We start from the raw sequence: 19,182 nt of genomic DNA on the forward strand, positions 1-19,182 counted from the left end.
TTTTTTAATAATACAATCATAACTAGTTCAATATATTTAGTAACACATGAGAGGAACAATAATCATATTTACAAAGGACACATACAGTACCTTTTCAATAAGCTCAATGCAGGCAGCCAAGTCCATGCCAAAGTCAATGAACTCCCACTCAATTCCTTCCTTCTTATACTCCTCTTGTTCAAGCACAAACATGTGATGATTGAAGAACTGTTGCAGCTTCTCATTGGTAAAGTTAATGCAAAGTTGTTCTAAGCTGTTGTACTAAAGAAACAGATGACATTTAGTTGATGATGATCAATATCATTTAACCAGGTATTCAAGACACTGACTGTGCAAAACAGTATCAATATCAGAGTTTTTATTTTGTGTTGATATCACTAAGGTTCATTGGGTTAATGTAACAAAACGATCACTTACATCAAATATTTCGAATCCAGCGATATCCAGTACACCAATGAAAAACTGTCTTGGCTGCTTTGTGTCCAATTGCTCATTGATTCTTGTGACCATCCATAAAAACATTTTCTCATAGACTGCTTTTGCCAGGGCCCCAACATTGTTGTTTACCTGGTTAAAGAATCAAAGGCTCAATTAACTCCCTTGTCATGATGCAAATACTATACAGGTTGAACATCCCTTCTCCAAAATGCTCGGGACCAAAAGAATTTTGTATAATGGATAATTCCGTATTTTGGAATATTTTTATAATTGAATGAGGTATCTTGCATTTATGTTGTATAAGCACATCAAACACATGAAATACTGCACATCCAAATATATTTTATTTGTGCATGAAACAAGGTTTGTGTACAATCTCAGACAATGAATTTGAATGCCAAACTATCATTTTCTAGTACATATTTAGTGCCAGTTACATATCAATTCCCCAGTAGTGCCAGTTATAGATGTAGCCAGTAGGTTTTTAGCAAAATAATTAATAAAAATACATTTTGGAGACACTATGGTTTTCAGAATAATTTGGATAACAGATATTTGGATAAGGGGTACTAAACCTGTATTTACACAAAAATATTAATATGGCTTTGTGTATATATATATATATATATATATATATATATATATATATATATATATATATATGACCCAGCATTAAATAAACTTTCTGAGTGTTCCTAGTCACAATATTTATTCAATTCCTGTTCAAGAATACAAAGTATTCCCAATATTACAGCTGGGTACAGCTATTGTTTCAGCAAATGTTTCCAACTGCTTTTTACAGACCCAGTAGTTAGCCACACACACTCCAATCCGGTCATAGGGACAACTTAATCTCCTTAAAATATGGACTGTCATACCAAAAGTGGGACAGCAGGGAGTGATGGTTTGGTGCTACTTACTAAAAGAGATTATACTAGTAAATTGAATACTTGCCTGTTGCACAGTCTGGCCTTTAGTGACATATTCATTTCCAACTTTGACTCTGGGGTAGCAAAGTGCCTTAAGAAGCTCAGAGGAGTTTAGATTCATCAGATAGGCAATCTTGTCGGCAACTAAAAGGAAAATAAACACCTTTATCTACAGCACAAGAAAGATTCACTGAGACCTAAAACACAACTTTACTGAACAAATGACTAAATGCAGGGAAAATCCATTACAAAAATATTTTCTCCTAGTTAAAGACAACAACATGGAAAAAGATTATACAATACATTATGGGCTGTGCATGAAAATATGTACAGCTAATTCATGGTAATGTCATGTACCTAGATATCTGTGAATACATTCACTACGAGGTGAATCACTGTAAACACTCTTGTTTGGAAATGTGAAAAAACTTTAATAAACATATAAAAAAAAAAATATGTACAGCTAAATAGAATGGAAACAAAAATGCAGAATTTGGATATATTTTTTTAGCTTAGTTAATCACCACTGAACTGAACCGTTCTGACATCGAGAGCTCCAGGATTAATCCATATCTGTCTGGTCTCCTGTGATGATCTCGTTTGTGAGGTGAACCCGTCAATCGAAAACTAAGGGATTACGTTACCCGATTGGATTATATGCTTGTTTTTATATTCCATTGTAAGTGTATTTAATACATTTTAGTGTTTTGTTATGCAACAATATTGCACTTTAGATTTCTCTATCAAGTCCCTTTAGGAATTTAAGGACTTTTATTGATTGGAGGAGCAAAAGAAAAACAGGAGGAAAAGAATTCAGTTGATATGCGCTCTTATCTCGTTTTAATCCGAGTGGATTGTATGAAATTAAACCATCTCCAATAACAAGACAATATTGCACTACGGTCCTTGTCTTTGTTCTGAGTTATTCAGATAATGATTTTCTATATCCATGAACTCCCAATCATTTTTATTGTTGTGTAAGTGCTATACCAGCATATAACTTTCGCCAGTGGGTACACATAAATTCCTTATCTGTTCATGAGACCATACCACCTAATTTTAAGCAGCTGTCCCTCTTTCAGCGTGGCCAGTGGTTACCCAAATTTCCCTCCCAATCCGCTGTTCAAATATTGTGATTAGCAGGTCTTCGGGGAGGGGCTGAAATTATGTAAATTGGCATTTTAGCCATGCCCCTCCTTGTAGAAATGTGCTGGGGGTGGAGCTTGATGACATCAAGATCAGTACCTTCCCCCATGGTGCTGCTGACAGTCTCCTCTCCAGGCTTCTCCCAGAGAGGAGACAGAAATATTAGGTAAGTATGTGGTTACCGATTTCTGTTGTAGAATAACAAATATCCAGTTTAAAATTTATAAAGTGAAACTACATAGATCCTAATTAACACTTGAAAATGTAATTTGTTCTCTTTATCTATGTTATGTGTAGTATTACTCCTCCCCTTACATGGTACAAATGGGTTCCGGATGACCTCCCGACAGTCAGGATTCTGAGGGTCAGTAGATACCGAGTGTTAAAAGCACGAAAGTCGGGATCCTGACCTACAGGGGCTATTCTCCCTCATGAGCAAGGGGCTTCTTTGTGCTCGTCAGAGTATTGGCAGTCAGGACTCCAGCATCGGTCTAATGACTGTCGGAATTCCGACTGTCATACCCCCATACCAAACCCGTACAAACTCTTCATCTATACTGTGCATGCATTCTGCTAGAATCTCCTAACCTTCTGTGCCGTCAGGCTCGGCTTGCTCCTCTCTTTGCCTCTGCTTGAACCTCATGTTACCATAGTGCATTACAGCACCTGTCAGCTTGTAAATGGATACTTTTTCATCAGCGGAGAATCCCAGGATATCAATGGCACTCTATGGATTAAAATAACATATCACAAACTCAGCCCCATTCATTTAGAGTCTATCCATGTTGAGTTTAAAATCTACATGCAAAGATTAAGGTTGAAGGTGTAGGAGGGTGAAAGAGCAAGAAAAACATCTAATGCACAATTTATTATATACAACTGGCGAAAGCATCATGTTTAATGCTGTATAATTAGGAAGTGTTTCCCTATCTTGCACTACCAATGGGATAAACAGGAAAAAAGGAAGTGTCGACCTTTTGACTGTCGCCCTTCGCATTGTTGACCTAATGCTTGTGTCAACTTTTGACCCTGTCGACTCTAGCCATGTAGACCTTTTGCATGTGTCAACCTAAGGCCTGTCAACCTTCAGTGGTTGACCCAATGCATGTCGACCTTAATGGTGTCCACCGAACTACTGAATACCACATTCCGCACCTCTCCCAGTCCTGCCATTTTCATCTCAAAAATATATTCAGGATCAGACTCTCTCCCCCAGGATGCTACTAAGACACTTATTACCTCACTGGTCATCTCCAGATTGGGCTACTGTAATCTCCTCCTACTGTATTTGGTCTCCCTGACAACTGCCTCTCTCCAATCCAATCAATCCTCCATTCTGCTGCCTGGCTCATCTTCCTCTCCAAACGTGCTATGAGCCTGATTCAGACCTGATCGCTGTGCTGCAAAATTTCGGAGCCCAGCTATCATGTAAACACTGCCCCGTCTGCATTTCCCCAGCCCATGTGCATGACTGCGAATGCAAATGCAGCCATGCACATGAGGGGAAAACCATTCAAAACTACTCACCATCGAATGGTTTCCCCTCTCGACGCAGCGACTTATTCAGCGCTGCGATTGTCATGGGCAGAAGGAGGCTGCCGTAGAGTGAGAGAGGCCGATGGGGATGAGCAGGCCATGGGGAGAAGGAGGCTGCTGCTGATATCAGCAGTCCTCCTTCCCAATGGCCAGTGAACACCTGCAGTTTCCGTGCCACTCCTGGGAAACACTGCGTGTCCGCCCACAAATGCCGGCAGGGTGTCAATCACCATGTGGGAAGTGTGCTCCAGGAAGTGTGCTCCATGGAACGCACATCCATTTTGTGAAGTCTTGTACAATTGTTAAAGCGTTCCATGGAACGCACATCCATTTTGGATTCGGGTCCGTATATAATATTATAATCCAACATGAAATATAAAGTAAAGTAAGACTTGACCAAAATGGAGGTGTGTTCCATGGAGCACACTTCCTGATTCTAAACAGGATAGAATGCCAAAAGAATGAACTATAGTTACCCGGGAACCCTAGGAGCACCAAGCATCACTTCCGCCCTAGCGGCTCCCAACTTCAGAATGACGAATTACGGGCGTATACAGCTGTAGCCGTTTGTATATGATATGTGGGGTTTAAAAAGGACCCCGCTCGGCATCACTGAATATGCTTCTGATGAAGGGCTATTTGCCTGAAAGCACACTCAAGCCTATCACTGCTGCAGACCGGACCCCTCTGGGCTGGATGGAATAAAGATTGCTGCCACTTCTGTTGGTGTTCATCTGCTCCCAAGAGGGATTCCTATACCCCATTGTGAGTTATATGCGATTTTATTTAGATGGAAATGTGATTTTGTTTAATAAATGTATTTTCAGATTTTGTCTACAATGTTGCACTAGATGTCGTTTCTTTAAGCCTTCCTAGAACATCTTTGGATCGCTCTGTGAATTTAATGACCCTTGACATGCTATTGAAATTTTACTCCCATGTGAGTGCATTTATTAACCATTACATTTCCCAATTGTGGATATGATATTTGCACTATGGTCTTTTTTCTTTTTTAAGTTTTAAGGTTACTTGGAAATTAAAGTGACTCATTTACAAAACTGTGTAAGTGTGTTTGATGTGTATTATCGCCAGGGCTGCATAATATATTTGTTGTCTAACTGGTCAATGAAAAACCATTTTGAATTTTTTGTTTTCTGTAAATATTTAGCGAACTACTGCAAGTTTACATTTATTTTAACACATTTTGCAAGTCTCTTCAAAATAATTAGCATAAAGAGGTTTGCACTTTATTTATGGACAATTCTGAAACTTGCTTAGAGTGATTTATAATACTATAATTTATAGGTGGTATAAATTGTAGCAAGTGCTACATTTTATAATAGCGAATGTACTGGAAATGCTGCGGAATTCCTATTATAGTTCTCATACTTACATCGGTAGCCAACAGTTCCTCAGAGTCATCAATGCTTGCCACTGAAATCTCCCCCATGCTTACAAATGGGTAGTCATACGGGTTAGTGGTGATCAGAAGCATATCTGGAACAACATTAAATATAGGAACAATGTTAGAGTTGTTGCTGGTGATGCTGGATTCCTGTAAAAGAAAACACTTTATTTTAAGTCAGGTTTATGAACAAACAAACAACAAACAAGTGACCTTAAAAAAAGGCTCTATCACAGAGCCGAGTCAGTGGTGGGCAGTAAAAAATGGCCACCTTCCCTGTAGGAGGGCTGCTTTGCATGCACAGCTGCAGCAGATCCCCACATGGCCATTTGTGGAGTCCAGCAGAATGATCTTGCACTGACTGACTCTCTGCAGCCAACCCAGGCTTTAATATCTGCAGAGTCCAGGCCAGGTAATTGCTGCAATTTGGTGGAGGAGGGGGTTATTGGGTTGCAATAATATGTGACTTATGTATAAGCGGCATTCCTGTGTGGCATTATGTGTTTAAGGATATTACTATTGTGTGGTATAATGTGTAAGGGGCAGTACTGTGTCATTATCTGTATAAGGGTCGCTATTTCTGTGTGGCATTTTGTGTAAAAGGTGCACTACTGTGTGGCATAACATGTATAAAGGACATTCATGAAGTGTGAATAAGGAGCACTTCAGTGTGGTCAGATGTAATTAAGGAGCAATATGGTGTGGTGCAATGTGAACAATGAGCAATGAGTCAGGGGTGGAACTAGTGACAATGCATCAAATTAGCTAGGGCTGGCTAGGCTGTATCATTATTATTATTATTATTATTATTATTATTATTATATTTTATGTATATGTGAAACTACAGATGGAGCGCCTCTCGCTCTTGCAGGGGATGGCGGAAGATTCGCCAGCCGCCATCCCCCGCCAGCTACCGTAAGGGGACACACGCGCATGAGATGCGCGTGCATCGCCTTACAACGGGGCTCCCCCCGGGTCCCGCCGCCTCGCCTAGGTTCACCCGGGGTCCCCACCGCCTTGCCGCCCCCCCCCCCTCACCCCTCAACCCTGTCCGTCTCCCTGAAGCGGAGACGGACAGGGTTCCCATCCCCCAGCCACCGGGAAACTGAGACACGCGCGTCTCAGTCAGATGGGGCGCCTCTCCACCAGATTCTGGCGCTTGCGCTGGCCCAGCAATAATGAGAGGTGCTCCATCTGTAGGTGCAGTATAGAGATTAAATAACATAATTATAGATTTACATTAATACATGCAGGTTTGAACTGTCCCACAGGGAAACCACCAGTTAGCCCCACTGCCAGGGGGTCAACACCCTCATCTATCAATCAGGTTCAATACTGTGTACAAGAATTAAATATTATACTGTACATGTACCCTTATACTGCACAGATCTATGGTGTATTCTCTACAGTGCATGACTAGTTGATCTGGTGTATACTGTATGAGTATTATCACACCTTTCAACTATCCTGATTACAGCAGGACAGTTCCACTAATTTAACACTGTCCTGCTGTCCCACCAGCAGATCAGTGTCCCGCGGGCAGGGGGGCAGGATGTGGTGCGCCTTTGATAAACCGCAGCACTGCAGAGCAGCCAGTAATAACTGAATAGATGCCGTGTGCATGCGCATGACATCCATCAGTGCAGGGAGGGGGGTCACAGGTTGCCCAGCTGTTCAGGGAGTGCTGGGCATGTCCCCAAAATGATGAAAATGGGGGTTGAGGTGCTAGACCAGGCCCCTTATATGAAGCCATGCCCACCCTTCTTGTGGCCCCACTCTTCTTTTGAGCTGGCCATGCCTCCAGCTGGACAGGTCCAAAATCAAAGAGGCCTAAAGTTTAGAGGTATGTATTATAAATGCATTAGTAGTATTTACTATACATATCTTTATCAAGGGGTCCAGCATATGCTCTCTTTAATGGTTACCCAAGTCTCTGTGGTGAATGGTCATAAACCTAAACAAGAGCTTTTACATTCCACAGTGTACTCTTCATGCCACAGACTGACATGAATACATAAAATAAAATAACAAAACTATTAAACCCCCCAGGAAGAGCTCAAGGCCAGATTAAGGGGGAGGGGTTTAGATGGTCAGTTCCCTTGGGCCCCCTCTATTTAGGGCCTCCTGTGGAGCTAAAGGGGTACTTGTTTATTATCACGGCTCCCACGATTTCCATCTTATGGGATCTTATACAATTTAAAATTGTATACCATTGTATATGGCATACAATGGCATACAATGAGATGAGATGAGATTTTAAATTGTATAAGCACACTAATGGGTTCTTTCAAGGTCAATTGGCCCCCTATAAGATTTTTAATTGTATAAGCACCCTAATTGGTGCTTACAATGTTAAATGCACCCCCACCCCACCCCCACTATCAACGCCAACCCGAAGCGTGGCGAGCGCAGCGAGCCGGCGAGGGGCGGCGGTACGCGTCCTCCAACCTTTTCATACCCTCACTATCCATGTCGGCGTGGAGTTGATTTTATATAGTGTGGTGAGCGCAACGAGCCACCGAGCCCGAAGCATGGCGAGCGCAGCGAGCCCCGCGAGGGGACGCGTAATACTTTACATGTATTACGCGTCCGCTCGCCACGCTTCAGGCTCGGTGGTTTGCTGCTCTCGCCACACTATATAAAATCAACTCCACGCCAACATGGATAGTGGGGGTATGAAAAGGTCGGAGGACGCGTACCGCCGCCCCTTGCTGGCTCGCCACGCTTCGGGTTGGCGTTGATAGTGGGGGTGGCGTGGGAGTGCATTTAACATTGTAAGCACCCATTAGGGTGCTTATACAATTAAAAATCTTATAGGGGGGCCAATTGACCTTGAAAGCACCCATTAGTGTGCTTATACAATTTAAAATCTCATCTCATCTCATCGTATGCCATATACAATGGTATACAATTTTAAATTGTATAAAGGAGCCCATACACGGTCCGTTGTGTATGGCTCCGTTCTGTACTATGCGATGCGCGCTCCCGCGCATCACATAGTACGGTACAAAAAGTATGTGCTGCACATACTTTTTGTACTAGCTATACATCGGATCGGATCGCAGTGCATGCACACTGCATGCACTAGGCATGCGATCCGATCCGATGTGTGCTGTTTAAGCACACAACGGATCCGATTACTGGACCGTGTATGGGGGGCATAAGATCGGGTCCCATCGCAGCACATCTCATCTCATTGCATACCATCTTAAGCCTTATGGTATGCAATGAGATGGGATGAGATGGGAGCCGTGATAGTACACAAGTACCGCTAAAAGGTTTTGTGCATGGGAGTGGGGTAGTGCTGCAGCTTCACTTATCTGCTGATGTGACAATAATTAATGGTGCTGAGCATCGGGAGCTGAGGCACACTGAGTGCACAAGTGTGTAATGCATTACTGGAAGTTGAGAGGCTTGTGCTGAGCTCTGATTGGTGGAGCTCATCACACGCTTCTCAGGCCCGTGGAGGACAGCAGCAGCAGCCTTGGCATGGCAATTTTTTATCAGAGGCAGTGCTGAGCCTGTGAGGTCTCCTACAGAGCAAGGTACAGAGGGACAAACACAGACTTTTCATGTGGTGTGTGTATATATATTTATTTATATAGTTACCCATTGACCATTGATCCTTTAACCTGAGACCATTATGGGCACTTCCCCATTAGAGCTTTCAGATTATCAGCCTGTTGTATATTCTAGATCCCGCAAGACATCTAATACCAGTAAGTTTGTATGTACTCTCCCACATCATTTTCCCTATTCTTTCTGACCACCTCCAGTTGTAGACCACATCTATTATGGGTGCAACTCTCTGATAATCCAGATGCCCTGACTAGCACGCTTACCCATGGGGTTTACATATACTCCTCCAATAACTTTGGAGTTTACATGTACTCTCTTAGCACAATGTTCCTACCTTTGCTTTATAACATGTCCTTACATTTGAACTTGCCTCTTAGTTTATTTGAACTAGTCAGTAACATTATGCATATGTATGATCTACATACAAGGCTTTGCTGCTAATATTGTCACTTGCTTTTATCTGCTATTTTAGCCACTTTATGGTCTTTAAGTTTATACTGCCTTTGCTCTCTGTTTTAACAATGTAATATTCTCCCATGCCGTTTACGGCCAGTAAGATGAGATGGAGAGGGCCCCCCTGTCTAAAGTGACTCAGGCCCCCCTGTCTAAAGTGACTCAGGCCCCCAAAGGCTTAATAAAGCTCTGGAGGAGCTATGTTTTTCAGGACACTATGGTCCAAAAACATCAGATTTTATGTGCTGTGCAACCCCTTTTTGCAGTGCATCTTAATGACATGATTACAGGGATCTTTTGTTAAACTGCACGAGTCAATGGTGACAGAAAGTCAAGTCATTCATAAAATATCACTGGAGTAGCTGAGTGACACTGGCTGCCTTATAACATTTTTTGGATGTCAGTGGATCTAGACAGGTGTGACCAAGCTTTGCACAGATAAAAATAAAATGATATGGTCTCCCAAATAGAGAAAATGCCTTTCTTAAATACAAAAATAAAAAATGTTTTCTTCTAAAATCATCTATCTTCATTTTATGATGGCAATTGCAAATTAACTGTGTTAGTACATTTATACCACATTACTTGTTAAATAGGCTTCTAGAAGAGATAGCACTAGATGGGGATAGGATTTAAAAGTTCCCATCAACTGAGAATTGATGAAGGCTAATGTTCCTTACCAATCAATTCTGGCTTCTTGTTGGACGTGATCTGGTAGAAGATGTGATAACTCCTCTCAGCTCTGAGCTGAAACGTTACTCTGGATTTCTCAAGCAGATCTAACAAAACCAAAAAGTTATGGGTAACATGAACATTTCATTGAAATGTATTTTACGTGAAAAACAATATATCTGATTATTAGGATACCAGCTAGTATTTGGTATGTTTGAGAGATATTTTGTTTGCTATTCTTTGGCATATATTTTGCCAATTTAAATGCACTATAGCTCTAATTTAACATCCAGATTTGAACAAATAAACCAAAAATGTGTAGTTATTAACATCACACAATAAAATTATTATCCACTCTAACTACTATGTGGGGCAATTCCCCAATGCTGATGCAATCTACTGACCGGCTGACATTGATGATCAGTGAAATCAGGGAAATTCAGCATGTTAAAAGTCCCTGACTCCCCAATTCCAATCATTTTTTTGGCTAGACTCAGTGAATTGTGGTTTTCTGTACAACATGTTCGGTGTCTCTGATTCCCCAGTGATGGCTATGGTAGAACAGGGATTGGGGCAATCTGTTGCAGATATATGTGCACCATTACACAAATACATGCAGAAGTAGTAGCTAAACTTACATTTTTAGGAAAATATAGTGACAAAAAAATATTTCAATTAGTTATGCTTTTACCATTAATGTCACGAGCCACCGCTGTGTCTCATTATTATTATGTCAGTTTCTGTGAGCTTTCCAAGAGTCTGTTTTTGGTATGGGACTCTCTGGTGGACTTCTGTGGTGAGTCTGTGCTATTGCAACTCAATCCTGTGTGTGTGTTGCTCTGTGCATAAGGCTGTCGCTTAATTAGCTCGTTATCTTTGGTCTCAGCTGCAGTAATTTGTGCTTCAGGAGGCTGGTTCCTGTCCAGCAGTGCTATTGGTGCTTGCTCCTGTTAGAGTCACTGCAGGCACAGACTCTGATGCCGGGTATAGCTTCAGCTTCAGCTACTGTGTCTTGTTCCCAGCTTCTAGTTCCAGCTTCTTGCTCACAGTCTAGTTCCACCTTGGTGGTATTCACTTGCCCTCCAGTTTGTTCCAGTTTCCTTCAGCAGTTTTTGGTCTCGTTTGCTCCTGGAATTTCCTGCCTGCTTCCAGTCCCAGTCCTGCGACACTCTAAGTGCTTCACCTGGAGCCCTAATTTATTCCTTTCCTACTTGTTTTTGCCTTGTGGACAGTATTGTTATATCTCTCTGGTCCATATTGGTACATACAGAGGATTGCCGCAGGTCTGCGCTACCTATTGGTTTATTTCTCAATAAATTGGTTGGTACTTGTGTACAATCACGGCTCCCACGATGTGCATTGTACAGGGAAAATCGATGTGCATTGTACAGGCAAAAATCACATCGCATGCCATCGCATGCCACGACATAAGTACCAATTGGTTTATTGGTTTATTTCTCACCACTGCAGGGTGGTTTCCTTGGTATTGCGAATACCTGACTCTTTGTGGTCGCTTATACGTTTTGTTTACTCATTTCCCTTGGATTGGCTCAGGAGCAGTTAGTGTTTTTCCCAGTCATGCACATGTTAGTCAGTTTCACCTAATTTGCCCCCGCAAACATGGCGATTATAGGTGTAGTCTTAGTTATTGTAGGTGCAGCCAACTATCAGGGGAGGCCAACAGAGGCAGCATAGGGTTCGCTCTGGCCGTCCTAAACAGTGATCACGGCTGCGGGATTACACACAAACCGTAACAATTAAAGCAATGATATACAACTACACACTCATTGATGCTACGATGCATACGGATGAGAGCACGTTGCAGGGTGCACCGAGCTGCCACTATAGGCACTCAGTGACCGCCAATGCATTTCTATGGATGTTCGCACATGGCCCATTCTTGGACACACTAATCGTGCCATCTATGCGCATCTTGTCATGGATAAGCATTGCTACATCTGTATGTAATGGAAAGTTAGCTTGTAGCTCGCCAGATGATGGGAATACAAGTTCCAGTGTGTGTGTGTGTAAAAAAGTTCATATCTGGCTGATACTGGGATTTAAATTTCCACAGCATTTGGTAAAACAAAGGTCTGCTATAAAACAATTTCCATTTAATGTTGCTTACATGTTTCAATATCAGCAGAAGAAAGTTTTCCAGTTGTGCCAAAATGGATTCTAATGAATTTACCCTATAAAATAAAGAAGGGAAAAAAAATCAGAATAAACGGGTCAGGACTGAAATCCCCCTTAAGCAACAATACTGGTTGGCAAAAAGAAACACAGTGCAATGCCATCTGTGGGCAAGAGCTGGGAATATAAGTGCAAATAATTCTTCAATTGTTCATTTATAATATACTGTTAGCCAGCTGTAGGCTATTTTAGGGCAGAATGAGCATACAATTTTAACTAAAATGTGTTCATTTATGTTTGCATTCAATTTCAGGGGAAGCAGAGGATTGGTTTCCATTTTATTGAATTTATTTCAATATACAATATGTATTGTGGCCTTTAAAAACACAAAGGGGAAAGGGGTGTTGGATAGAGAGCTTTTGTTTATTGGGAGTTCTATCAACAAGTTAGAGACTATCTGCCTACAATGCTGTGTCAGCACTAATGTCGCCCTTTCTACATGCCGTTATATATTTCAAGAAAACAAATTGTTTTTTCAATAAAGAAACTTGAGATCTCTTTAGCACTTCAAATGGATATAACATCTTTTAAACATGTAATCCACAAGAAATATTTGTTTGGGGGGTTTTATTTTGTTCATTTGATTGTTTTTCCTACCCCACACTATAAAATACGTATGGTTTTTATGAAAATCCAACTTACGAAACGGGATGAATTGTCATTCCTCACAGTCTTGGCATTACCAAAGGCTTCCAGCAGAGGGTTGGCAGAGATAATCTGATCCTCCAGAGTGCCCTATAATAGAGCAATTGAGTTAGATGGCAATGATATAAACAGTCAATGACCAATGAAGCTACAGTAACTTCTATGTCATTGTTGAGCAACTACAGCAGATGGTACTACTCTACAGACGTGGAAAACTATGATCACTGGAGATACAGTAATTCGTTGGAAAGTTTTCTACCTAATACTGTGCCAAAAAAAGCCATTTATGGAAAATAAGTACAATACTGTAACACTGTTCTACAAAATATCGTATTTTTTGGTGGGTTAGGTGTGATTAAAGATGCAGCATAGCTATACCTTGCTTTTGGCAGCCTCTTCTTTCTTTTTGTCAGCCACAGTTGCAATTGTTGCAAAATACTGGATGACACGCTTCGTGTTCACAGTCTTCCCTGCTCCAGATTCTCCGCTGGGGAATGAAAATGAAATGACATCAATAAAAAGTAAACTATGGCAAAACTGGTAAAAAACCTGGACTTGTCCCCCCTGAATAATCAGCACCAGGCACATAACTTGGTCCTGGTTCCCAAAATAGTGGGGACAAGACAAGAACCTGGTGCTGGTTACCGAAATATGGGTGACCCCTGCTCGTTCCCCATATTTTGGGAACCAAGACCAGGCCATGAGCCTGGTACTGGTTATAGAAATTCAGCAGGACTCCATCTTCTCCCCCCCCCCCCCCCTCCCTGTATTTCTGCAACCAGGATCAGCTCAATGAGCATGGGGCTGGTTATTGCAGGGCGGGGGGACCGCAGTCTGGTTTTTAAAATGTAATTATTTTTTTTTTCTACTTTTTTACAAGTAAAAAAAGGGGAGCAAGAAGAATTGCAAAAAGTGGTTGCACAGGTTGAATGCACACCTTCTTATTATGATCATCATAATAAGAAGGTGTGCATTAAACCTGTGCAACCACTTTTTGCAATACTTCTTGCTCCCCTTTTTCCTTGTGACCAAAAGAGTTGCCCTGAAAAGCACCCCCGCTTACAAATTAAAATCAGCGGACTATAGGTCTATAAAGTAAAAGACCTCTAACTTGAGTGTGCAGACTTGTATCCTCCCTGTCCTTCCTGTTTCATTACCGATTCTACTTTTTAAACTAAGAAGCCTGAATGGATCAGTCAGATCCGTACAGGCTTCTTAGTGTAAAAAAGTAGAAACATAAATAATTTAGCCAAATACGCCATGAAAATGAGGAGTATTTTCCAGTCGTATTTTCGGACAAATTCAGCCTTGCAAATGATAGTTAATTAGCACACCACTGTAGAAATCATGGCCATATATGGCCGTATCCTATAAATGGAGTATTCATTCATAAAGCCGAATTTGCCTGACCTTGCTATATATATGCTTAAATACGGCAAATTAGCCAAATTCGGTTGATAGTAAATTAGCAAAGGCTAAATTACCAGCCGTATATCACATAGAATTGCTACGAATATGTGCATTCGTAGCCATTCAATCTTAGTAAATTTTGCCCTTAATGGTTTTATGGACAAATTCTAAACTGTAATGTAGAAAAAAATTAAATAAGTAAATAAACTAGAATTATACATACGTGATCAGGATTGACTGGTTTTCACGATCTGAAATAAAAAAAGTATGTGAAATATTTTTGGGTCTATTCATTAAATTATTTTAACTATAGAGTAAGTACTTTTCTCATTCTCTATAACACTACAATACATAGCATTGCGCAGTAGCATAGCAATAGCCCCTCAGACTCCACAATGGCTTGGAGGTGCTGGGTGGCTTATGGACACTAGGGGTCTGCAATGGCTATTGCTAGACCACTGCCTCGTTATGCAGATCCTTGTCTGTGGTACCATTGTGCCTGCCTCCACTGAAAATGTCCCTCCAAAAATGGCCACTGTCACAGTTATTAAGTATGTGAAATATTCCTTAGTGACTTCCCTAGTGACTAAAAGGAAACGGCAGATATTTTTTGAGGGGCATTTTAGACACAACAGACCGGTGGCAGCACAGAATCTCCTGACAGTTGCAGGACAAAAAGCAGACCCACGGCCGAGGTAGGGGGGAATCCCCTGACAAGGAGTAGGACAACAAGCAGACCCACATCAGCTGGAGGAAAGGGGGAATCCCCTGACAACATGAAAGTACCATGTGGTGGAGGAGGTGCCTGAAACTTTTTGGTGTGGGGAGGCGCCTATAAATTAACATCAGTATAAATTAACATTCAAAGTATTCAAGCACTCATATCTCCATCTTCATCTCAATCACGGCTACTTGACCTTTCTGCTCATAGGCGTGCGCAGCCCATTTTCTTAGGGGGTGCACCTTTTTAGGGGCGTGGCCATCACCACCTACTGGGCGTGTCCATCACCGCCTAATGGGTGTGCCCATCACCAATGGGCACACCCATCACCAATGGGCTACACTGCAATGTCCATTACACATAGTGACATACACGCAATAACCATTACACATAATGCCCTCTCTTCCCTAATAGATGCCTGCAGCACACACTCAGTGACTACTGCTGCAGCAGCTCCTTCCCACCACAGTTAAATCAGTATGTCATATTTATCACATTTACTCACTTTTTTTTTATTATCACCAAGCAAAGCATGACTGTATCTTGCTTCCTCTTAGGAGGAGCACTTGTTGTGGCTCAGGCTGGCTCCTGCCTGGTGTGCTGACGATGGCAGTGTGGCGTGTGCTTCCCCGCTCAGCACTGGAGGCGGGATGGAGTGCGGGCGGGAGGACAAGTGTGCCCGCTGTGGTTGGTGTCACCGCAATACGCTGTGTGCAGTGACGTCTATAGAGGCAGGGACTGACATATGAAGTCAGGTCCACAGCGACAGTCACAACATCCGGTCTGCTGCCTGCAGCTTCAGGAAGGTGAAGAAGTCCTGACCGCCGCCGGCCAGTAACCGGGTGCTGCTGTTACGGGGCTGGAAGCCACCTATTGCGTGCCATTGTGTGGGGGGTGCCAGCGGTCATTAGAAGGTGCCTGTGCACCCCTGGCACCCCCCTTGCGCACGCTATTACTCTAATTGTGGGCTTTCATCTGCACTGATTACCTCTTCCAATTTTTACAACTAATACTTCTCTATTGCTGCTTCACTGGCAGTCCCATGTAAATACAATATAATAACAATTGCCCATCTTTAGTTACCTCTACTATGTGTATTTATATCTACAGCCATTTGGCATAAAATTCAGTAAACCTTATCTACTGTATGAATCTGACAGATAATACTGTACATCACATAGATACAACATGATCTCTGTACAGGTGTAATGTTTAATTGGCTCACCAGTTAACATGGCCTGATAGGCATTATCAGAGATGGAGAAGATGTGTGGTGGAGCCTCTTGACGCTTCTTCCCTCTGTATCCAGCCACCACCTCGGGGTTGTACACAGGAAGCCACTTATATGGGTTGACAGTGACACAGAACAGGCCTGAATATGTCTGTGTGGGAAACATAATGAATACAGATTCAAGAAATTACCTGTTGATCGTTTGATATTGGATGATGAAGTATATCTATTATACTGTATATGGAATATAAGGAAATACAACCTTTTTCACATGGCACCTATTTTATTTCAACACAGACATAATTAAGCCAGACTTTGGGGGTTATTCTGGTTCACTTTTTCTGACAAATTTCTTCTTAGATGGACAAAACCATGTGCACTGCAGGGGGACAGACGTAACTTGTGCAGAGAGAATTAGATTTGGGTGAGTTATTTTGTTTCTGTGCAGGGAAAATACTGACTGCTTTATTTTTACACTGCAATATAGATCTCACTTTGAAGTAAAACCCCACCCAAATCTAACTTTCCCTGCACAAGTAACATCTGCCCCACCTGCAGTGCACATGGTTTTGTCCATCTAAGAAGGAATTTGTCAGAAAGAGTGAACCAAAATAACTCCCTTTATTCTGACACTACTGGATAACATAGGCGTGTGCACATTCAGTGTCAGGGGTGCACTGGCATACCCTTATGAACACCCCCCTGTCGCTAGCAATAACAGCAATAGCTTTCATCAAAGACTTTGCTTTTTAAAACTGTATTCCATTAAAAGAAGCACCCATCAATCAATTATGTGTTTTTTGCATTGTTAATTGTACTAGATCATTGTCATATAACTACATATCTGCTATATCCATATATATTTTTTCCTTTTTTGTATTTTATTTATGTACTGTTACACAGAGTAATTAGAAGATTTAAACTGAAATAGGCAGGAGATTATGGTGTGGCTGAGAGATGTTTTTTATTGTAGCGAGTGCCAATAGATGATTGTAGACACGCCTGATTGGCAGTGTTAAACACACCCAGTGGGTGGTGTTAGACACACCCAATGGGTGGTGTTAGACACACCCAATGGGTAGTGCTAGACACACCACTTTGACGGTGCACCCCAGAATAAAATGCCTATGCTGGATAATATAAGGTTACTGCAACTGACCAAAGTGTCTTCATATCAGATTATGGAACTCAAACATAACATTAAGTTATGTAGCCTTATAGTATTTCTACAAGACCATATTAAGATACCCAACATTAAATAGTTAATGTGTGATTGTAACACTTAGGAGGAGATGTACAATTTCAAGCCTTCTAAAGATTGGAGACGTGGACAAGTGAATTAGTTGCCCATAACAACCATCAGTTTCTACCTATCATTTTAGAGAATATGCTTGATAAAGGGTTGAGTATGATATCCTGGTAGTTAAAATCCCATTATTCAGAATATCAACAGTGGCATCCCGATGGTCAAGATTCTGATAGATCCCTGGAAGTGTTTTAACCCTTTCCCTAATTTTAATTCTTACCCTAACCCACCCCTCCTGCAGCATAACCTTAACTGTCATACCCTCCTTGCAGCTTATTCCAAACCCTTCCCTAGTGACTAACCCTAACCCCCTATACTTGCCACCGATATTCTGTCTGTTGGGATACCGCTGTCGATATTGTGACTATCGGGATCCCGACTGCATTCTTTGATAAATGCTAGCTAGAAACTGATGATTTGCTATGGGCAACATATCCACTCTTTACAAGACTTGAGACATGTCCCCCTTAATTCTAATCTTACCGATAAGTAGCATGTACTGTACAGTATGTTCTCTACATGGTCTTGAAGATAATAGTGAAGGGTAAAACTTAAATGAGAAGCTCTTTTTATATGCTGGCTACATTAATCAACTTTTGCTAACACTCCTTTGTCAAGAGTTAATAATGTAAATTAATAAACAATCTAAGTTCTTGATTAAAATTAATTTCGCATCATATTCATTCAGTATGAATTCAGCTCATTTTCCTTTATAGAAGGCTAAGTTACCAGGGTACTTGTGTAATTTCATGGCGCCAGTATGGCGCCGTGCGTCTGAGTCCCCTTGCGGGGCTCGCTTCGCTCGCCCGCGCTGCAGGCTCTGTGGCTCGCTACGCTCGCCATGCTATTTAAAATCAACTCCATGCCAACATGGATAGTGGAGGTATGAACTATCCATATTGGCATGGAGTTAAGTTACTTTTTTTAACATAGTTTGTGGCGAGCGTAGAACCCGGAAGTAGCACTACACGAAACTACACAAGTACCGTTACCAGCTCTACATTAAAAAGGGTGAAGCTAAGTGATTGACCCCTGAGAGGAAATGTGTACTGGAAATAAATATCACGTGTGTGCGTGTTATGAAGTCCTTTTCAAGGGAATCTTTTGGTTGGTACAAAACCAATGCTTTATCTTTTTAGCTTCTTTTGACTTAAAATTTTCTTGGAATTTGATCCAAAGCTGTTGTGCACAATGTAAATACTGTAGCACAAGTTGTGTTGTGTTATACAAAGCAACACAAATAACTGTGATAATCTGACTGAAAATCCGAATTACAGTCACCCAACCTTCACATCTTTGCCATCTCTATCGTACTTACTTCCTGCCCTCCTGTCCCCATCCAAATGCTCAGTCCTCATCTGTCTCCCCTCTAGATTGTAAGCTCCTATGGGCAGTCTTGTCCTCCCATTTGCTCTTACAGCCCTACTCTTTAGCACTTCAATAACAGTTTTCACCTACTCTCTGGCCATGTATCTTAGAATTCCTCCCACTCATAGCCATTCGTCTCTTCCGGCGGCT

The 19,182-nt window shown here is 41.6% G+C and overlaps 1 protein-coding gene across 1 annotated transcript in view; it reads right to left on the bottom strand.

Moving 5' to 3' along the window:
* Positions 1-19,182, bottom strand: part of LOC146009678 (uncharacterized) — a 72,957-nt gene that overhangs the window by 51,358 nt on the left and 2,417 nt on the right. Inside the window, exons 3-13 of the mRNA XM_083150135.1 lie at positions 16,353-16,509; positions 14,630-14,657; positions 13,375-13,483; positions 12,994-13,086; positions 12,287-12,350; positions 10,167-10,265; positions 5,443-5,546; positions 3,102-3,240; positions 1,393-1,511; positions 418-567; positions 91-261 (exon numbers count right to left, since the gene is read on the bottom strand). Coding sequence (XP_083006261.1) covers positions 91-261; positions 418-567; positions 1,393-1,511; positions 3,102-3,240; positions 5,443-5,546; positions 10,167-10,265; positions 12,287-12,350; positions 12,994-13,086; positions 13,375-13,483; positions 14,630-14,657; positions 16,353-16,509 — 1,233 coding nt within the window. The remainder of the gene's footprint in view (positions 1-90; positions 262-417; positions 568-1,392; positions 1,512-3,101; positions 3,241-5,442; positions 5,547-10,166; positions 10,266-12,286; positions 12,351-12,993; positions 13,087-13,374; positions 13,484-14,629; positions 14,658-16,352; positions 16,510-19,182) is intronic.

Source organism: Crinia signifera, chromosome 6 (genome assembly GCF_055691185.1).
Source record: "Crinia signifera chromosome 6, ASM5569118v1, whole genome shotgun sequence".
NCBI lineage: Eukaryota > Metazoa > Chordata > Amphibia > Anura > Myobatrachidae > Crinia > Crinia signifera.